The sequence below is a fragment of the Gallinula chloropus genome (assembly GCF_964237585.1).
Source record: "Gallinula chloropus genome assembly, chromosome: 1".
Lineage (NCBI taxonomy): Eukaryota > Metazoa > Chordata > Aves > Gruiformes > Rallidae > Gallinula > Gallinula chloropus.
The window spans coordinates 200,574,897-200,594,100 of record NC_140085.1 but is presented as its reverse complement, the minus strand read 5'-3'; the positions used below and the strand labels follow the sequence as shown (position 1 = coordinate 200,594,100).

Sequence of the window (19,204 nt, the reverse complement as noted above, 5' to 3'; positions counted from 1 at the left end):
TCTCACTTATCTACTCTAGGAAAGCAGTAAGTTCAATTCAAACTCGTTCTGTAACAGTTGGCAAAACAAATGGCAATTCCAAGTTTTTATTTCTTTTCCTTGGCTTTTTTTAGGCACAGGGCTTTCTAGCTTGCAGGGGTCTGAGGGTAGAGATTTCGTTGGGTGGCTTTGGCAGATGCCATTTAATGCCACTTTTTTAAAGCAGTTTAAGACTCTTCTGTTTTCCCCCAAAATATTTCCCCAGCACGTTCATAGTTTAACAGTGTAAGTTCGTGTGTCTCAGACACTTTTGTTTGCAGCTTCCTTACGTCTTTGTTGACAGTTTAAGCTAAGCACCCTGGCATACCTTCAGTTCTGCTGCAGATGCAGTAAAACTTTCAGTTGCCTGAACAAGAATCACCAGAGGGCATCTGTCTGAGTCTGAATTATGTTTGAAAACCATCTGGCATGTTGTGGGATAGTCCTAATAATAACAATGAGCACTTTATCAGGAGTTGAGTCATTGGGCTTTGTTTCCATTGTAATTCTCTTATTAGTTGCATTTATGTATTCCATATAGCCAAGGGGTTTATACGGTGTGCAGATACTGTACAAGACGATTGTGTTGACAGCCATCATTTGGACTCAGTTCTCATTCAAAATCTGGCCATAAGAAATAAATTTAAATAATAAAAATAATTGTGAATATAGGCATAAGACAGACATCAGTGTTAATTGCATCCGAATCCTGCTTGCTGCTTCTGCATGGGGAGGGAGGACTAAAAGGAGATGGCACTAAGGTGTTTTCCCTGGAGGAGGTGCTTTTGAACCACTGTAGGGGTCTCTTAGGACACTGAACACAGGCATCCATCAGCAGAAATGGTGTGGACTTGTTTGGCCTGAAGCATGGGGGAAGAAATGCTCCAGGAGGTCCTTGGTCTTCATAGGTTCCTCACAGGAGCATCTGTACTCACTTTCTTTCCTGTAGGAGGAACTCAAAAGTATTTTGTGAACCTGAGTATGTGTTGTTTCCTAGAACCTCGATAAGGTTCAGAGATAATAGCGTCATTTTCCATGTCTGTGAAGTTACATTGAACCAGACCCTTAGCTCGCAGTCACTGGCACAACTCCAGGGATTTTTTTGACCCTTGCTGAAATGTGGCCAAACCTGCCTGTGTTCTCAGGTGTTTGTCAGGTGCCCCTGAACCCAGCAGTTCTGTCTGACCATCGTGCCGTTCCATCACTCAGGTTTGCTTCTGTGTTGTCTTACTGGTAGAACACAGGTGTTGGGGGTATGTCCCTGTGAGAACAGAGCTTCCTCAGTGCCATCCTCAGCATTTTACTGGCCCCAGGAGCACTTTGTCACGGTGCCAAAACTGTTGTACAAGACAGTTTGAACTTTATGTTGGCAAAAGCAGGGTTAATATGCACAGGGCGTGACAGAAGCAGGAGTAGCAGGAGTAAACAATGATGCGGAAGGGCTAGTGGCAAAGTGAGGATGGTGCTCTGTTCTCCTTGCTCTGAGTTTGCATGTGGGCCCCAGGATGCTTTTCCCCCTTTCCCACTCAAAGGCATGTGAAACTGCCTGCTTTGAGGAGCTTTCCTTTTGCATTGGCAGCAGAGAAGAGCTCAAGGTTGACTAAACCACTGAAGCTAATAAACTTCTCATGTGCATGCAGGGACATCAGTTTAATTAGTTTGCAAAGCAACGGAGCTGGAGCTGCACAACTCCCTGACAACTGGAAGAGGAGGGAGGCGCAAGCCAGCAGCGTTTCAGCTGTCTGCTCCTTCCTTACATCTCAGCTCCCTCTGAGTGGTGGATGAGGAGAGCAGCGGCAGCGAGCCGAGCACATGCAACCTGTGCATACTGTGCAGAGCTGCATAATGCAAGTGGTATTGTTCCCTGTATGCACAGGCACTGCTTCCCAAATGCTTGTGCTGCTGTTGCTGGAGAGAGTCACAGCCTCTGGGGGAGCAGAGGGACACTGGTGTGGGGAGGTTTTGAAAATCCACTTCTAAAATGCAAATACTTTCCTTCATTAAAACCCACTTGAAGCTGAGCGTGATCAACAAACACAAAACACTTTCACAGCTCAGATGAGCTGTGGGTTATGGTTCTCCTGTTTTATTTGCTCTCCCCCTGCATAAAGCAGTTCTTCCCTCAGCCTGACGAAGTGAAGTGAAATAAGAATTTCATAAAAGGCTTTGGTCAACAATGACAAGTCAGTCGCTGCTTGTGTAGTAGGTAGACTCCAAGGATCTGTGAGGGCAGACATACCGTGTAAGCAGAAGAACTAGTGAAATTTTGGGCCTTTTGTTAACACTCCCTGGGAACTGCTAAGAGCAGGTTAGACGTCCAGGTCATGAATTGTTTGGGTGTAGTTTGTCCTTGCTTGGGGGCAGAGACTAACACACCCCATTAAACCTTTCCAGCTCCCTTTTCTGCGACTAAAGGATGTGAAGTTTTTATGCCAGTGCTTCTGTTAATAGGTTACTGTGCTCAGTGGTGTAGAAATGTTGGAGGTTCGCTCTGCAAGTAAGCTGTCCTGCATGGTGCACGTGAGCCAGGTTAGCTGCTGGTGTCCCCTTTGCTTAGTTATTTACATCCACGCTGAATAACTTGTAGACTCAGCAGAGCTGGTGACCTGTAAAATGTATTTAAATACACAAATTTTTGTGCCCTGAAAGGGGAGGGAGCTCCAAGACATGGCTTCTGGAGGCTTACTCTGAGCCTCTGGCTCCCCCGGCTGGAGCCGGTGCAGGAGAAGGGGTGATGGGGACCCAAGGGACAGGAGTCAAGAGTTGTCACCCAGTGATAAAGGCATCTACAGGATTGGCTTGTCCTTCATCGATAACTTTAAGTACCACTTCCTTATGGATTGGTTGCTGTACAGTAAACTGGTGCTGTTTTTTGGACTGAGTACATTAAATGTGAGTCTTTTTTCTTCTTTTTTTAACATGCTTTTAAAGATCAAATTAATTAAGCAGCTGCAAACATGAGGGGGGATGCTTGGAAGATGAAGGCTGACCATGCAGAAACCAGTCTGAAAGGAGTTTCAAGGGAACACACCCAGGGGTCTGAGCTCGTTTAAGTAAAATATTGTAAAAATGTGGTTTAGTGCTAAGCCTAATTTAGCATGCCTGCAGGCTGCTGCTGTGCGTGGAAGTGCGCTCAGCCTTCCTCATCATCTCCAGATACAGATTCCCTCCCTCTCCGTGCGCTGCATCTGATGATTTATACGGCCATCTAATGAATCCAATCAGCCCTATTCTCCAACAGAAGATTCTCTTCATGTTTATTAATAGTTTACTGCCCTGGCAGATCAGCAAATTGAACTGTGCATCCTGTGATGCTTCTCCAGTGCAGCGGAGATGGCAGCAGTGTGCAGCCCAGGTTGAGAGGAGGAGGAGGAAGAGAGGGGATCGCGAGCGCCTGTTCAGCGGTAGCACACACTTGATACCAATTTTGTTGTAATGTGGAACTGTATGTATACTCGGTGTACATGTGGAGCCCTTTTATCCATAAGAAAAGGCTTTGCAGTTCCAGTTCTTGTTATTGTAGTGTAAGGTTATTTCTGCCTGGGACGGGGGCCCGGGGGCTGCTGCTGCGTGCGCAGTGCGGCTGTCCCTCGGAATGATGTGAGTTTACCCAGCAACACCAGCAGAGCTGGGCAGGCTGGAGAGCTGAGTGATTACCTCTTGAGCCATGTACAACAAATGCATTCAGTGGATTTGTAGTATACACTGGGCACACCAGTGTCATTTATTTTAAATAATTTTTTACTGTTCCCAGAGGTTCCATTTCTGAGCTGCTACTTTGTACTGTGAAAGAGTTGCCAATGCTCTTTAAGCCTTGGAGACAAAGGACTAACTCCCAGCAAGAGCCAATTTTGCTGCAGTCCTTCATTTTTTTTCTTAACGCTGCCTGTGCAACACTTTGCCAAACTCTGAGGAACAGAAATTAAAAATGGAACATTTTGGCCTTTCGGTGGCTGTTTACCAGCAGCAAAACAATTTTCAGACAATTAACAGATCTCCAGGCCCTTTGGAAGCTCAGATATAGCTGTTTCTAGGTTGTCACATGTCTAATTAATACAATTAGTAATGGTAATACTCCTGCTGGTATTCTGCTTTGGCCAAGGCTAGGCTTGCAAGCCTGATAGCCAATCCTTAGGATCCTTACCCAGGTGAGACCGTTCTGGGGTTGGTAATACTGTGGGAACTAACTGGTGCAGGTAGTGTTTGCTGCTGTACTGTGGCTTTGGGGTGTAATGTCCCACGGAGGAACTTTCTTTACAGTCATCTGGGGGGTTAAGAGCATTATTATCAAATGCTAATTTTTAAGCAATTAGGGTTGCAGGAGAGGTCACAGCATATAAATGCTATAAAATAAGATTATTTTAATTGCTTGCAGGTGTAGCAAAAAAACTGCACAGAGAAAGACAAGAACTGTTTCACTTTGCTATTTAGCAAATCGCACTGTGTATCACCAGAGAGAGTCTGTAATTCTCCCAAGGGTTGTACTTACTCCTGAAGGAGGAAAGTTACATGTGATTGAATGAGTTTGCATTCTGAGTTTCTTCCATGGTTGTAAAGCTGTGGTTGGAGTTGTGCTGGTGTGCATTCAGGAGCTGTCTGTTTTCACCCCCTTGCAGCACACTAATATCTCCCATCTGAACGCCTGAAATGGAGCCCCTTAGTGTCTGTGGTTTAGGATTTGATCGAGTGTGTGAGCGTGATAATGTCAGCTCAGCCTGAGCTGGGACCTGGTCATGGATTGCACACGCTTTGGTTATCTGTGGCAGCAGTGAGTGCAGTGGGTTCTCTTAAACTGCTGCTGAGGGCTGACTGACTGAGACTGGGAAGGGTGGGGTTAGTGAAAGATGCCCGATGCGACCGCGAGCGAGTGGCTCTGCTTGTCGGCTTCTGAGCGTCCTCGAGCGTGATTCTGATGATGTTTCTCTTTACAGCGCTTCCACCTCTCAGTCGGACCACTCTGCTCACACCAAATCCGCTTCTGCCATATCGTCCGACTCAGTCTCCACCTCGGCAGACAACTTCTCTCCAGACTTAAGGGTATGTATGTTTTGCCTTAAAAAAGAGAAAACTATCTATCTATCTATCTATCTATCTATCTATCTATCTATCTATCTATCTATCTATCTATCTTGCGGCCTCCTTGAGAGGATGTTTCTTGCTCCTGTGAGTTTGGATATGATAAAATGTTTTCAGCTTTCAGGTTGAAGCCAAATTTTATGTAGCCAAAACATGAAAGGGCCCAAAGTAAAACAGGTGAAATAGAAATTGAAGTTTAATCTCTACCATATTATTTCCTTCTTTATAAAGTTGTTTAATCTTCAAAAAGCTGACTCTGCAACCCACACTTCGAGATGAATTTTCAAAGGAACTCCACTTTCTTTTAAGTGCTTTAAAGTAAGTGAAATCCTCAACCTGCCAGTTGTATATCCCTTTTTTCCCCCTGTTGTGTGTATATATGAAATGTTCTCTTTTGAGAACTCCTGCTTGTTTGTAAACATTGAGTCCTTGGAAGTATCTTCTTTCAGAGCAAGATCACTATCTGCAAGCTGATAAAATAATCTTCTGTCACAACAAATTGCTCTGACATAAAAAGGTCCAAACAAGGCTCTTTCATGTCTGTTATTAGATTTGTTAATTATAAATCCAAAGTTCCAGTTCAGTGTCACAGGAGTTTTGGAAGCTATCCGTGCATTCCTCTTATGAAATCAAGGGGTTTGCTGATACACCCTTGCTGTAAAAGAAATCCCCGAGTATAAAAATGTTGATGTTACATTCTTGTAATGACTTTTACCATTTTTCAGCTGTGGTTCAGCATCTTTCTAAAATCTAAACACAGAGAAAATACATAAAACCCTCTAAATGCAACATTAATTCCTTTGACAACCATGATAACCTTGATGTTTAAGGCCCCTTCCAACCCAAACCCTTCTATGATTCTATGATATTTTTTTTGTCCCATGAGTGTTGTCTCAGTAACTAATAGCAGAAAGCCTACCCATTTCTTAAGTAGTCAGAACATACGTGTTTCTTTGTGAAGGCAGCTTATTAGCCAATATACGGCTAAGATATGAAAATGAATCAGTAGTTTCTGTGTAATCTAATGATGGTTTACACATTTTACCTATGGATAGAAAAAGTAATCTTCAGAACATGCCTGGGTAGAGAAGTACGTAACAGGCCTGAAGTTTTTTCCCCTGTGGAGCTGAGGTGTTAAGTTACTCCAAAATACAGAAAACACAGTTTTTAGGCTGAGACTAAGTGATTGATATGAATATACCTAAGTTTACAAATAATTGCTACAACTCTAACTGTATAATATTATTTTTTAAACATTTTACACAAACTTATTTTATTTCCTTATTTAATTTCTGTACTGCAGTGTGCACTGGAGAATTGCCTTTACAAGTAGAGAACAAAGTAATGTTTCTTTTCTAGAATCAAGGCTGTCTTTCCTTCCTGGGGGTTAAGTTGGCTCCTTAACTTGTGTTTTCCTTGTAAGCCCAATTGCGTCTTGTGGGTCCTTCCCTCCTCTTGTTGCCTCGTCTCTGTGAATTGTAAGCTGCTTGGGCAGGGATTCCTGCTGCCCTGGATTTGTTTGGTTCCCCATCCAACAGGGCCTCTGTACCTCGGTCAAAATAATGTCCATGGAGGAATATCCACTTCACTGCATGATATGTTTTTTAGGCAGAAGGCGTGTGTGTCATTTTCTGGTGGCAGTAGGAAGCCCATCCTTCCTTGCTGTGCCACAGTTCCTGTAATTCACAGTGGTTTCTTCATAACCTGCCCTACTCTATTGGTTTTTTGCAGCCCTTTTATTTAGAATAGTGTTTAAGGAGAGATGATGAAGCAGAGAATTACCTACTCAGAAGAAAGGCGCCACAGACCAAGTGTGAGCATGTGCTTCTGTGGGCAAAGTGCTGCTTGTTCTTAACCTGCACTAGCTCGGTGGGCCTGAATTCTGCGTAGGCCCGCCGTGCTCACCTGAAGCTTGCTCTTGCAGGAGATGGTGAGAAGGGCTGTAGCAGCGAAGTGTCTAGGCATAAAGCTGGCTCTTGCCTTTATGCTCAAGCAATTGCTTGTGGGCTGGTAAGCAGGCCTGGAGTAAATGCATTCCTGTGGACCTACTTGCGTTAGGGTATATGGAGAAAGAGGCAGGTTCCAATAATGCAGGTTGACTTTAGCTCTCCTAGAGGAATTAATTTCTCTCTCCGTTCCTGAGGGTGTTTGATGCTGGAGAACAAGCCTGGGAAGGTGGGATCTATCCTCTACCTGTGGACAGCCTCTTGTCTTGGTATTGCCAGTGCAACTGCAGTCATACAACCTGTCCTCAAATCAGGTGCTGTCGGTGCTACTGTGTTCCTGTTGGCTCCCTGGGCTTGCTCTTGGAGCCTAGAATAGCTCCTAAATAAAAGATTTATTATGAGTAGAGATCAGCTAACACTGATTTCTTTCAGGTCTTGAGTCGATAACAGATGTCCTCTCTCTGGGTTTGTCATTCATTGTCATGTTTTCGCTGAATTAACATCTCTATCATCTGACAGTTCTCCAACCTTTCAAAGTCAGTTCTGTGAGGTTTTGCAAGATCCTGATAGTTCTTACTATTTTCTTTGATCTTCCCGAGATGTGGCCTTACCTTTGATACTGCAGATGAGGTCATACCATTGACTGATACAATGGCATGAGGGTGTTCTCTGTTCTAGTCCTTCACTTACTTCCTGAGCGTCTTGTACAGCTGTGATCGGCACAAGACAGTGCGAACTTCTAAGTCTTAACAGATACTGAGATTTGAACTAAGCAACTTATTTCTTCTGAGGAAAAAAAGGGCATTGTTCCTGGAAAAATGTAAGAGAATAAGCCCTGGAGTGGGAACTAATGCATTTTGTGGTAGCTCTGTGGTATGGGAGGCAAGTGCCTGGGCTACATGGTGTTCTCACAGGAAGGTGTTGCATCAGTTAGCTTTAAGAGGCTGAAAATAAGCTTTTCAAGATTTTGAAGTGGATCAGCCAATTATGGGATTATGCTCTTGATGTGTATTTAAATTTTCCTCGCTGGAGTGAATTGCTATGTGGATCCATCATCACTCCTACCTCTACTTGGTCTTTGCCTCTGCGTGTGCGTTGACTTAAATTTAGGAATTAAATTTCTGTGACGATGGAAAAACACTTTGTGATAGCTACAATTAGCACTCCCTTTTTCTGTGGGGAATTTTTAGAAGAATAGTAGGCGTCCATCGGGAGGAGGGAACCAGGGGAAGGACCCACATCGTTTCTTGCAGTCTGTGCCTGCAGTTTTCTTTTGGCGTGCAATTAGCGCTCTGTGTGTGTGCAGGCGCATGTGTGTGATGAGGTAAATGAGACAACCACTGGGGATTCCTACTGAACCCATGTGCAGTATTTTTCCTAAATCACTCTCCAAAGTATTTAATAATAACCTTTATGAAGAGGCTTGGGGTTGAGTTTTTGGGGTTTTTTTTTAATGTATATTGAGCATTTCAATATCTGGAACTATGATTAAATTGCCTTTCCACTACATTTTATAGAATTTTCACTTCATAAGCTAGCTCTAAATAACTTTTGGCTGTTTCAGTTGGCTTCATAGGAAAAAAAAAAAGAAAAGTCCCCCAAACCCTAACAGAAAAACAACAAAGCACTATTAGGCTCTCCCCTCCACCCCTTTCCTGATCTCAAATCTGAAGCTGTTTAGAATTGATTTAGGGAAAGGACTTTTCGGCAGCATATTTAGCAAATACGCTGCCATATGTTTTAACATAAGTTATAGATCAGGCAAGGAGAGAATTGAATAGAAGTAGTTGGAAGTGAAAATGAGCTGGAAATTCAGAGGTACTTTGTAATTTGGGGTGAGGTTTTAAAACCACCTGAGAGCCAACAGTGCCAAAGGGATGCATAAATATCTCTTAGGGATCTGGGAACTTGCTGGGTATTGAAGTACAGTGAGATACTTGCTCCAAAGTCCTGTAGGTGGTATTTTCCCTGTGCTTATGAGCAGATGTGCAGTTTATAGTTTTTCTCTTAGACTGCTTGCTAATACTCTAGCTTTTTTCAGTGTGGACTTTAATTGTGGGTGAGCTGTTGATTTATAGGATAGTGCCTGAAGGTTACCATGTTCAAAGCTTTGGAGTGACTGTCATGAAAAGATTGGATGCCTTCCGTCTGCTGTTAGGAAGCAGTGGATGTGGCCAGCAGAGCCTGCTGCCGCTTCCCTTAAGAGCACCTTTGCCTAAAAGTTTGTTAATGTCTGTTGTGTTTGGTTTTGGATTGTATACAGCAAAAACCTGAGCCAGAGGATGGAATTTCTTATGCTGGCTTTCCTATGTTGTTTCCTGCTTTTGGCACGCTCTGTGGACAGAGGAGAGTGGTACAACTGACCCATACATCACCTGCTCAGTTGTGAATCACTTTTTCTGAAGGCTGCACATCTTTGTTCTTGGCTTGGCTGTTTGTGATCACCACATTATTCTCCCTTTTGAGGGTAACAGTAAGATCCACAATTCCCAGTATTCGTCTGAGGCCCAACAGAATATTGTACAAACACGTGTCCCATCCTCCATGATTGTTTGCTCCCTCCCTATTAATTTTCTCCTTTAATTTACAAGGAATCAATGGATTTACATTGTGATTGTATAGGAGATGCAAGAGGATTATTGTAGCCCAGGACTTGAAGGTTAGAACAGGGAAGGAACATGGTTGCTTGCATAATCTGAATTTGTTGTCCATTGTGTATGTGGTTGGAGACTACAGACAAGCTTGTGTGGTTCATTTTGTAAGATACATGACTGATGTGTGACAAAGGTATATGAAGGAGACTTCTCCTTCCAAGACAGTAAATGGATGCCATCGCTGTCTCCTTGGGCTTTACAGGTACACTGATTCATAGGAGTTAGAAGGGACCTCAGGAGATCATCTAGTCCAACTTTGCTGGGTGAAATCTGTTTGAGCAAGTCTGCATTTGAGCTAGCCAGTCACAATTCCATTGTAGTCAATGGAAAGAAATAAGGCATTTTATGGTCTGATTTATTTCAGCTTTAAGGAAATGCCCATGCTAGGTGAGAACGTCACGTAGCTGAGCTAGGGGAGTCCTTGCTGTAGGATGTTAGCAGCTGATTTCTCAGAGTGGATCCCAGCTTTAGCTGGGCTCAAGTAGAGGTGTAGTTTGGTCTCATTTGAAGCCTATTGTGTTTCTCCTCTGACTATGAAGAGAATTCAGGGTAATTTCTCCAGATGTAGACCCCTAAAACTGAGGTAAATCCCATCCCTCAGGTGATGTTGGGCAGGATTAATGGAAATGCCAGTCACTGACTTTGCCACCTTTGTGTTACTTTAGCTTTAGTGCAAACTGGCTTAGACTAGTTTTATGTAGAACATATATATTGATAACAGAAAAACATATTGAAGAAATATGTGATTCCCCCCACCCCCTTTGCTGTAAATCACTAAAACTAGCCTGGCTGAGCTTTTCCATTGCTATCTCCCTGCCAACGCAGGAAGTGTGTCAGGCTTTGGTTATGTGTAACACATGTTCAACAAGAGCTGGGTTTAGAGAGCAGCATAACTTTGTAGGCTTTAAGCACTCATTTAAATAATGTTTTTTACTTTTGCTTTTAGAGACTGTTCAGTTAGTGAGTGATGCCAGTATAGAAGCACTGAATCATGAAAAATCCTCTGCCCAGGCACCTCCGAGGTAGTCGAAGACTCTCAGCCCTGCCAGTCAGCTCCACCCTCAGTGGTGTTTGGGGATAAAGGGCTGGACTGTTTTGGACTGGCAGAAAGACTAGTTTAGAGCAAGTTCAAATAAGTCTTCTCTGGTGTGAGCTTTCCCTCCCAGTGCACCAGACTGTGGCTCTATTAAATTACAGACAGTACTGCAGAAGCCACCAGATGGAGAAGATAAATGACCTGCGGTCACAAAAGACATGGCTACGTGTGAACTGGTGATAGAGCAGTGAAATCCTTTCCCTGTCACTCTCTGAAAACTTGACCACATGTGTTTCTCTGTGTCATCCCTTTGGGCTCAGATACATTCTCACAGAGAGATGCACCTCAGTTTTTGCAGGTGTCCAGCAGCAGGAGCTATGCAGGCAGTAGTAGCCCTTACCTGGTCCGTGTGTCATGTTTCCACAGGTCCCTTTGCACACAGGGCTGGATTCAAGGCCAAATCCAAGAATGGGCGATGCTTGACTCTACCAAAAGTTATCAAGTGGAGAGACCTAAAGAGCAGCAGAGAAGAAGTAGGAAAAGCTTATGGGGAAAATACTTCAACTATCTCAAATTCCTGATTTTGGCCATACGAGTTGTGCATGTGTGTCTGTGGGAAACTGTTTTCCTTTCTTTGGAGCATTAAGCTGTCAATGCACAAAGGCACAAAGGGCTGGTTCTGGAGAATGAATGATGCTCTTGTCCAAAACCATGGTCATTCCAGGGCAGCCCCATGAGTGACTGGAATTTAGCCACTGCCATGTTTTTCTAGGACTCCAGTTTCCAGTATTGTAAGTGTTAGATATTTCATGAAAATTACAGTCCTTTTCTTTGAGCTGTCCTGAGAGATGGAAAATCTTGGTCCGGTCCCCGCACCTCTCCAGAGAGTCCTTTTCTGCGCCTCCCCCTTCAAGGAAACAGAAACCCTGAGTAGCCAACGTCTGGGTTGCAAATATTGATTTCATGCAAATTAGATGGGGAGAAAAGGCATATGCAGTCAGTTTTCTGTCTCCTTTGCATGGCAATAATACTCCCTAAGTGCTCATCTACTTCGAAGAGAGCAAAGACAGCAAGCGCTGCTGATTTTTCTTATGTAGGGGTACCTGAATGTTTGAATATGAAGTAATGCACAGTGAAGGAAATCTCTGGAAGCATTTATGATTGCCATCTATTAGGAATGGAAAACTAAGGAGAATAAGCAAATGGCCTTCAGATGTTCCTCAAAAATATTTTCATCTCTTCCTAATTGACTGCCTTACTTCTCCTAGCTACGAAGTGCAAGAATTCTCCTTTTGCTGACTACAACTGGGTAAGAGGTGACTCTTTTCTCCCCTTCCTTCCCCCCCTACTCCCTCCAGTTATAGTTTTGTAGATTGAAACACAAATCAGGCAGGAATGAACAAGCATGGTATTTAGGAGCGTGTAGATTTGTGACTGCGTGCAGTACCTGCCAGAATTTGATTTTTTTTTTCCTATAGATGTTTTTGCACTGAATGGAACAGCTTTGTCCCTCTCTCTGGGATTGTTTACTCAGTGTAATTACTTGTATCTTGAATCCTCATCTGTCATATCACTAAACTCCAAAGTGAAATTCTCAGTAACAGAGACACCTCTCTGAGAATGTTGTTGGTAGTATGTATAACTCTTTGGCCAGGGTGTTTTTTGTTACCTAAGACTGTTGATAGGAACTTTACTGAACTAGTTTAATGCTTTTTTGAAAATTTTAATCTGTTTCCCCATGCAAGTTGTGTGCTAAACAAAATACTGTGAAAATAAAGACAGGATAGAGTCAGGCTTTACAGAGTTTTCGAGTGGCCAGTAGAGAACGGAGCTGTTGTCGTTTGTGATGCATGTGGAACCCTTGGCACTGAGGAAGGTTCTGTATTAAAAAATGTTGGACTTGTCTGAATAGATAATATCTGCAACCTTCTGTGCCAGGGAGCGTTGCTGCATTGAGTCAATGACGACTTTCTGTCAGAGCCTAATGAGAGAATTGTCTTGAGGCACCAAGCCATACAAACTTGAAGAGACAAGCCAGCCGTGGCTGAGCGAGTGGCCCTCGACAATGTGTTCCTTTGAGCTTCTAAGCCTTGCCTTGTGCTTGTGCAGCGAGGGCCCAGGAGACTCACCAGCCCAGAGAGGCTGTTCTTCATCGCTGGACACTCAGGTCTGAGTGGAGAAGTACATCGTGGAAAAAGCAAAGCAGAAAGACCCAGCAAAACCCTGCATGGTGGCTACTTCCTCCTCCAAAGGACTGCCTGTATATTGCCCTGCTGACTGGTTGGGGGTTTTTAGGGGTTTTTTCTTTAATACACTAATCATCAGCTTCTTTGTAAAGATTTTTTTCAAGACGGTGGTAAGTAAGCAAGTGATTTCTCAAGCCTTTTTATACTTTCTCAAAATATACACCATAGGTAGAGATCACAGTTTGTGATTTAGATTTTTTAGTTGTCAGTGGTTTTTTGAGAGTAGGAAAGCATAGTTCAGGGCTGTTGTATGTGGTTGTTGTCTCTAGAGAAGTGTAGAATCGTAGAATCATGGACTGGTTTGGGTTGGAAGGGACCTCAGAGATCATCTAGTTTCAATACCCTGCCATGGGCAGGGACATAGATGTAAGAGATGGTCTGTAATCAGAACATTTTACTGATGACTTAAATGCCTCTTGTGTTGTTTTTTTTAACCAGGATAGGAAGCCTTCTCTGGCTGAGTGCTCTCTCTGAGCTGAATGGGCTTGGTGTGGTCTTTGGATGGTATATTTGATTCTCTGTGTACTATTCTGAAACAATCTGTGTGTCCATGGTGTTTTGTCTTTCCTCCTCTGGACTTCCAATATCCCAAAAGAACATGACTTAAAGTATTTCCCTGCAATTAATATTCTTGCTGGCCTGAACGTCTCTAACATAGTTTTTGAACCCATCTGGTCGTAATCCTCAAGAAAAGTACCCATGCCTCAGTCATGCAGAGACACTGCTGTTGTTTCCTGTAGTCATTCTGCTGTAGTATTCTTAATTGATTAAAAAAAAATCAACAAAGTCCATTTACTTGCTTGATTTATGTTTTATTAACATTTCCAGTAGGATGCATAGTGCATAAATCTTCTCAGAGTACCCTTGATATAGCTATAAATGGCAGCTGAAAAATGTAGTGTTCAAGCACAGCGTTTGCAGCCCGCAGCAGGATTTGTCTGGTGAGCATGGCTACTGTTTCTGGTCCTTAGAATTGATTGCTGAGAAGACTGAAGCATCTAAGCAGTAAAATGCTAGGAAAACAATGTGCCCTTTTTGTAAGAAATCTTCAGATTTTTATTTAGAAAAGAAACCAATGCACCTATGGAAAATTACCCCAGATAAGCACATGGGTCTTGATTCTGCTCATGTTTGTGTCAGTTCTGCAGTTTCTGTCAACGTCAGCTGGACAGAATTAGACCTCTCTGCATTTTTTCCCTTTAGTTAAGTGGAAAGAGCTTGCTATCTACTCTGTTTCAGAGGTTTTTACACCATCTTTGAGGTAATGATAAGTCTTGATATACCTGCCATAGCAGCACTGTCCTTTGTTGATTGACTTTTATAACAGCAGCCATGAAAAAGGAAAGGGATGGAGTGGGAGGACAGTTCAGGGGAGGAATAGGTGAATGTGGTCTGAGCCCACCAAAAGGCATGTGAAAGGAGAAAAACATCAGTTATGTAAGTGTATATGCTTTGTTCTTGGTCTACAAAGAAAATAAAAAACAACCACCAAGTAATTGTGCTAAGCCTCTGCAGAAGGGCTGACATCCCTCATGTGGTTCTCTGGAGCAGCAGAAAGCAGCCATCTCTGACCCAAACGCTGCCTTTGGTTAACTCAGCTAATAAGACCTATTCCACAAGCTTTGGAGTTGTGCCTGTTGTGGTGGGTTCGCCCAGCCTGGAGACCAGGTACCCCCTAAAGCCACTCTATCCCTGCCCTCCTCAGCTGGGCAGGGGAGAGAAGATGTAACAAAAGGTTCATGGGTCCAGATAAAGACAGGAAGAGATCCTTCACCAGTTCCCCTCTTGGGAAAAACAGACTCAACTTAGAAAAAAATAATCTAATTTGTTACCAGGCAAAACAGAGTTGAGTAATGAGAAATAAACCCCAAATCTTAAAACACCTCCCTCCACCCCTCCCTTCTTCCCAGGCTCAACTTCACTCTCCATTTCTGTCCCTCCTCCCCCCAGCAGCACAGGGGGATGGGGAATGGGGGTTAGGGTCAGTTCCTCACACGTTGTCTCTGCTGCTCCTACCTCCTCAGGGGGAGGACTCCTCACACTCTGTCCCTGCTCCAGCCTGGGGTCCCTCCCATGAACTTCGCCAACATGAGCTTTACCCACAGACTGCAGTTCTTCACCAACTGCTCCAGTGTGTGTCCTTTCCACGAGGTGCAAACCTTCTGAAACAGACTGCTCCAGTGTGGGGTCCCCCGGGGGGCCATGAGTACTGCCAGCAAACCTGATCCACTATGGGCTCTTCACGGGCTGTAGGTCCTGCTCCAGTGTGGGCTTCCCATGGGGTCACAGCTTTCTTCAGGTGTCTTCACCTGCTCCAGCATGGGGTCTCTCCATGGGCTGCAGGTGGATCTCTGCTCCTCCATCATCCAGGTGAGGAGGGTGGATCTCTATCCCCTTCCATGGGCTGCAGGGGATAGCCTTCCTCACTGTGGTCTTTTCCAGGGGCTGCAGGGAAATGTCTGCTCTGGTGCCTGGAGCACCTCCTCTCTTTCCTCCTTCACTGACCTTGGTGTCTGCAGAGTTTACTACATCATCTCACTCACCTCTGTCGCTGTTTTTTCCCCCTTAACTCTGTTAACCCAGAGCTGCTACCACAGTCACTGATGGGCTCAGCCTTGGTCAGCAGCTGTTCTTGGAACCCACTGGTATTGGCTCTGTCAGACATGGGGGAAGCTTCTGGCAGCTTCTCACAGAAGCCACCTGCAGCCAAAACCTTGCCATGCAAACCCATAACACCTGTTTCAATGAAGTTCAAGCAGTTTTTGGATCTGGCCTGACTCATCTCCAGCTGCCTCTCTGCACAGCGTAAATTTGGACCTCTCTGCAACATACAGACTGTGACTGCTCAGTTGGATTGGGCTGTCCAGGCGCCTGGGCGCAGCTGCACTGGCTGTAGCGAAGCACCAGAGATCTGCACCAGAGTCACTTCCCCTAGTTCTCAGCCCACGGTGGGAAGAAAGTCACTTGTCCTAAAGGTCCATCTCCCAGGCTAGATCTTGTGCTTGGAGAGAACGGAGCGCCTGGGGCGACCAGCCCTGACGTGGATCTCCAGGTTTAGGTTAAATGGACTTTCCTGCAGTTTACTGAGTGCCCTGCCTGCGGAGGGGCAAGGGTGCTAGTTCAGGAGAGCATTTAATCATGTGCAAGTCCTTGGGAGAAAGACATTTTTTAAAAAAAGAAGGCCAAGGGGCGAGGACAGTTTAGATACGTTACCTGCAAGCAGTCTGTTAAAATGTGCAGTATTAGGTGGATAATTTCCTGTAGGAGACAAACCTTTTCACCTGGCTGTTGAATTTCATGTCCATATTTCACCCATACCCTGAAAAGCTGTGTGTTTTTATAAATCTACTAACTGTGTGTGTGCATTCCTGCACACCCATGTGATCCGTGCACATGGTCTTGTCCCTGCAGTGTATGTCCCATCTGTCACTGCTGACCAGTGCACGCTCAGGGGAGGATGGACACGCCAGACTCATGAGTTCAGAGGTGCAGAGGGGTGTTGTGTGTGTAACATGTCTGTACAGACAGGTTATGTACGTTTGTGTCAAGGGACTGGTTACAAAACCAGCTTCCTGCTGTAGCAGACAGAACAGGGCTGCATGTAGCTGCAGCAAAAGCAGCCCTGGGCCTGGAGAGCTGGTCTTTACAATAGGTGGGGCAGGCGTGGGTTTGGGGAAAGGAATAACGCGTGAGCGAGGTGGTCACGACGTCGGGTCAGACACGTCGCAGCAGCGCTGCAGCTTTCTGCATGAAAAGACCTGTTCCAAAATGTGCAAAGCAATTTGGAGTGTGTAGGAGGTTACCAAGGAGAGAGTAACTCAGGAGGGAGAGGGGGAAAAAAAATATCACAAAAAAAGGGTACCTTTTAATTTTGTCTAAACCAAAATGAGTCTTTCTGTTCATTTTGATTGTGGTTCGGGGTAGGGGGATCTCTGTGGGCTTGGAAAAGCAGCAACACAGACCTGTAGCGTTCCTTCAAGTTACAGGAGAAAGTGGAAGTGAGTAACTATAAAGTGGCCGGGGTGCCTCAGATTCACTCTTCACATCTTTGTTAGCTGGAGGCTTGTCCTGCAGACATCAGTGTCCAGGGATAAAAGCAGTGTCCCTAATCATTCCTGGCTGCTCTCCCTCCCTGCCTCCCTTCCCCTGGGTTTACACACCATCTAAACACTCCTGTAGTGACACCCTGAACCAGTCCTGGCAAAACTATCCAGGTTATGGAAAAACACCCATTAAAAAGCCGTGAAGCAAACCCAGGCATCGTGACTGAACTAGAAACAGGAGCGATTACAGCACTGGCAGGTTGGGTGGGAGGAAGCAATCCTGGCTCGGTCTCAGCCACCGCAGGACGTGTCTTCCCATCCTGGCTGTGCAGCTCTGCTGGTAGGCAAATGAGGCTCCTCGGGCTGTGCAAGAGGAAAACATACCTACTGCTTTCTTCACAGGCAAGAGCAGCCCCTGAATTAAGAGTTTTGTGTGCTCGGGTCCTTCTGGAGCAGCGTTCAGTGATGCGCAGACCTCCGAGACCCTGCAGTTCGAGTCCCAGCACAGCCTGTGTCTCTACCACCCAGAACTGACTGTAGCTGCTCTGGATGAGCTGCCTGCAGAAGTCGTGCAGGGACATCAGTCAGGAGAGCAATTTTGGGAGCAGTGTGCAGGCTGCTGTGTCGGGCAGCAGTGTGAACTCCTGGTTGGAGAGGCTTGGCAGAACAGTGGTATCCTGAGTCGCAGGATGGAGAGCTAGGGGATGAGGCAGGGAGCAGTCCTACCTTTGTAGCAGGATGGAAACCTCTTTCCCTGACCCCAGATGTGTGAGCAGAAGAGGTGATCTCTTTGTTGCAGAGATGTGGAAGTTGTGTCAACAATACAGCATCGGGGTTTTCCTGCCTTGGGTGCTGTGGGTGGGAGGACATGAGAGAGCTCTGCACCTTCAGGCACGGGTAGGTGGGCTGGAGCTAACACAAGGTGGGATCCTGGAGTAAGAAAAGCGGCTGTTAAATGTAGCAAGTGTGGGTTTGTTCTGCCAAGTGGCTGTTTGAGCAGAGAACAAAGGTAGGTGGTGGCATCGAGTCCTCACACCCTCTATGAGCTTGGTTTTAGGTGCTGAGGTACTGCTGTGCTCAGCATCCCAGGGAGCTGTTTTATCTAGAGGGAGAGCTGCTGAGGGTGGAATGGGCAAATTATGTTACTAGGGAAAAGACGACAGAAATAAAGGTTATTCTGGTGTGTAACTGAACTCTTCACTCCCCCAGAGGTTCAGTTACCAAGTGTAACATTTTTTGTGGGGCAGAGATAATGAAGACCTTGTTTGGCATAGAGGCAAAGCAGAGTAGTCTGCTGGGTTTTGGTGCTTGCATTTGTTTCCTACAGCAAATGTCATAGTGATATTTGTGACAGATACAGCCAGTGTGTGACTCTCTGTCAACATGGTCCTATTCCAAAGTAACACTGACGCTGCCCAGCTCTGGCTGCAGCCTTCACACAGAATCACAAGGTTGGAAAAGACCTTTAAGATCATCGAGTCCAACCGTTCCTGTCCTATGCTAAACCGTATCCCTAAGTACTACCCATCTTTTAAACACATGCAGGGATGGTGACTCAACCCCCTCCCTGGGCATCATGTTCCAGGCCCTGACAACTCTTTCAGTGAAGAACTTTCTCCTAACATCTAATGTGAACCTGCCCTGGAGCAGCTTTGTGCCATTTCCCCTTGTCCTATCTCCTGTCACCTGGCTGAGGAGACCATCGCCCACCTCTCTACAACCTCCTTTCAGGTAGTTGTAAGGTCCCCTCAGGCTCCTCTTCTCAAGATTTTCATTGCAGATCTCAAAGCTGTCTTTGGTTTTGCTCCTACTGAACAGCTGAAGAGCCTGAGGCAGGCAGAGGTGAGACACTGCAGTTAGATGCATGCCATACCTGCCTCCACGGCGTTACTGCGTCAGCAGCCAGCGTCACTCCTGCTGCCCAGCTGCTGCAGTCGTGTCCCTGACTCCCCTGCTCACGTCCTTGCCTCACTGGAGCTCTGAGTGTTGTTTTGCAGGATTTGCAGAGGGCTAAATTTGGGTTCACGAGTGTTATTTTTAGAGTGTTGAAAATAGGCTAATGTATAAAAAAAGAATTTTCTGCCAGTTTAATGAGCTTTTTTTTTAATTTGGGGAGGTCGGGGAGGATGATAGGAAGGTGGAGGAGCCTTTCATGTCCTCTCTTTACTCATATAGGGGCAGTGAG

The 19,204-nt window shown here is 45.1% G+C and overlaps 1 protein-coding gene across 2 annotated transcripts in view; it reads left to right on the top strand.

Annotated features, from left to right (window-relative positions):
- MTMR2 (myotubularin related protein 2) overlaps positions 1-19,204 on the top strand; it is a gene marked incomplete at both ends in the record, with an annotated part of 66,302 nt that overhangs the window by 16,614 nt on the left and 30,484 nt on the right. For both annotated transcript variants that reach the window (XM_084279090.1, XM_084279089.1), the window contains one exon: positions 4,950-5,055. In XM_084279090.1, the coding sequence (XP_084135216.1) occupies positions 4,950-5,055 (106 nt within the window). The remainder of the gene's footprint in view (positions 1-4,949; positions 5,056-19,204) is intronic.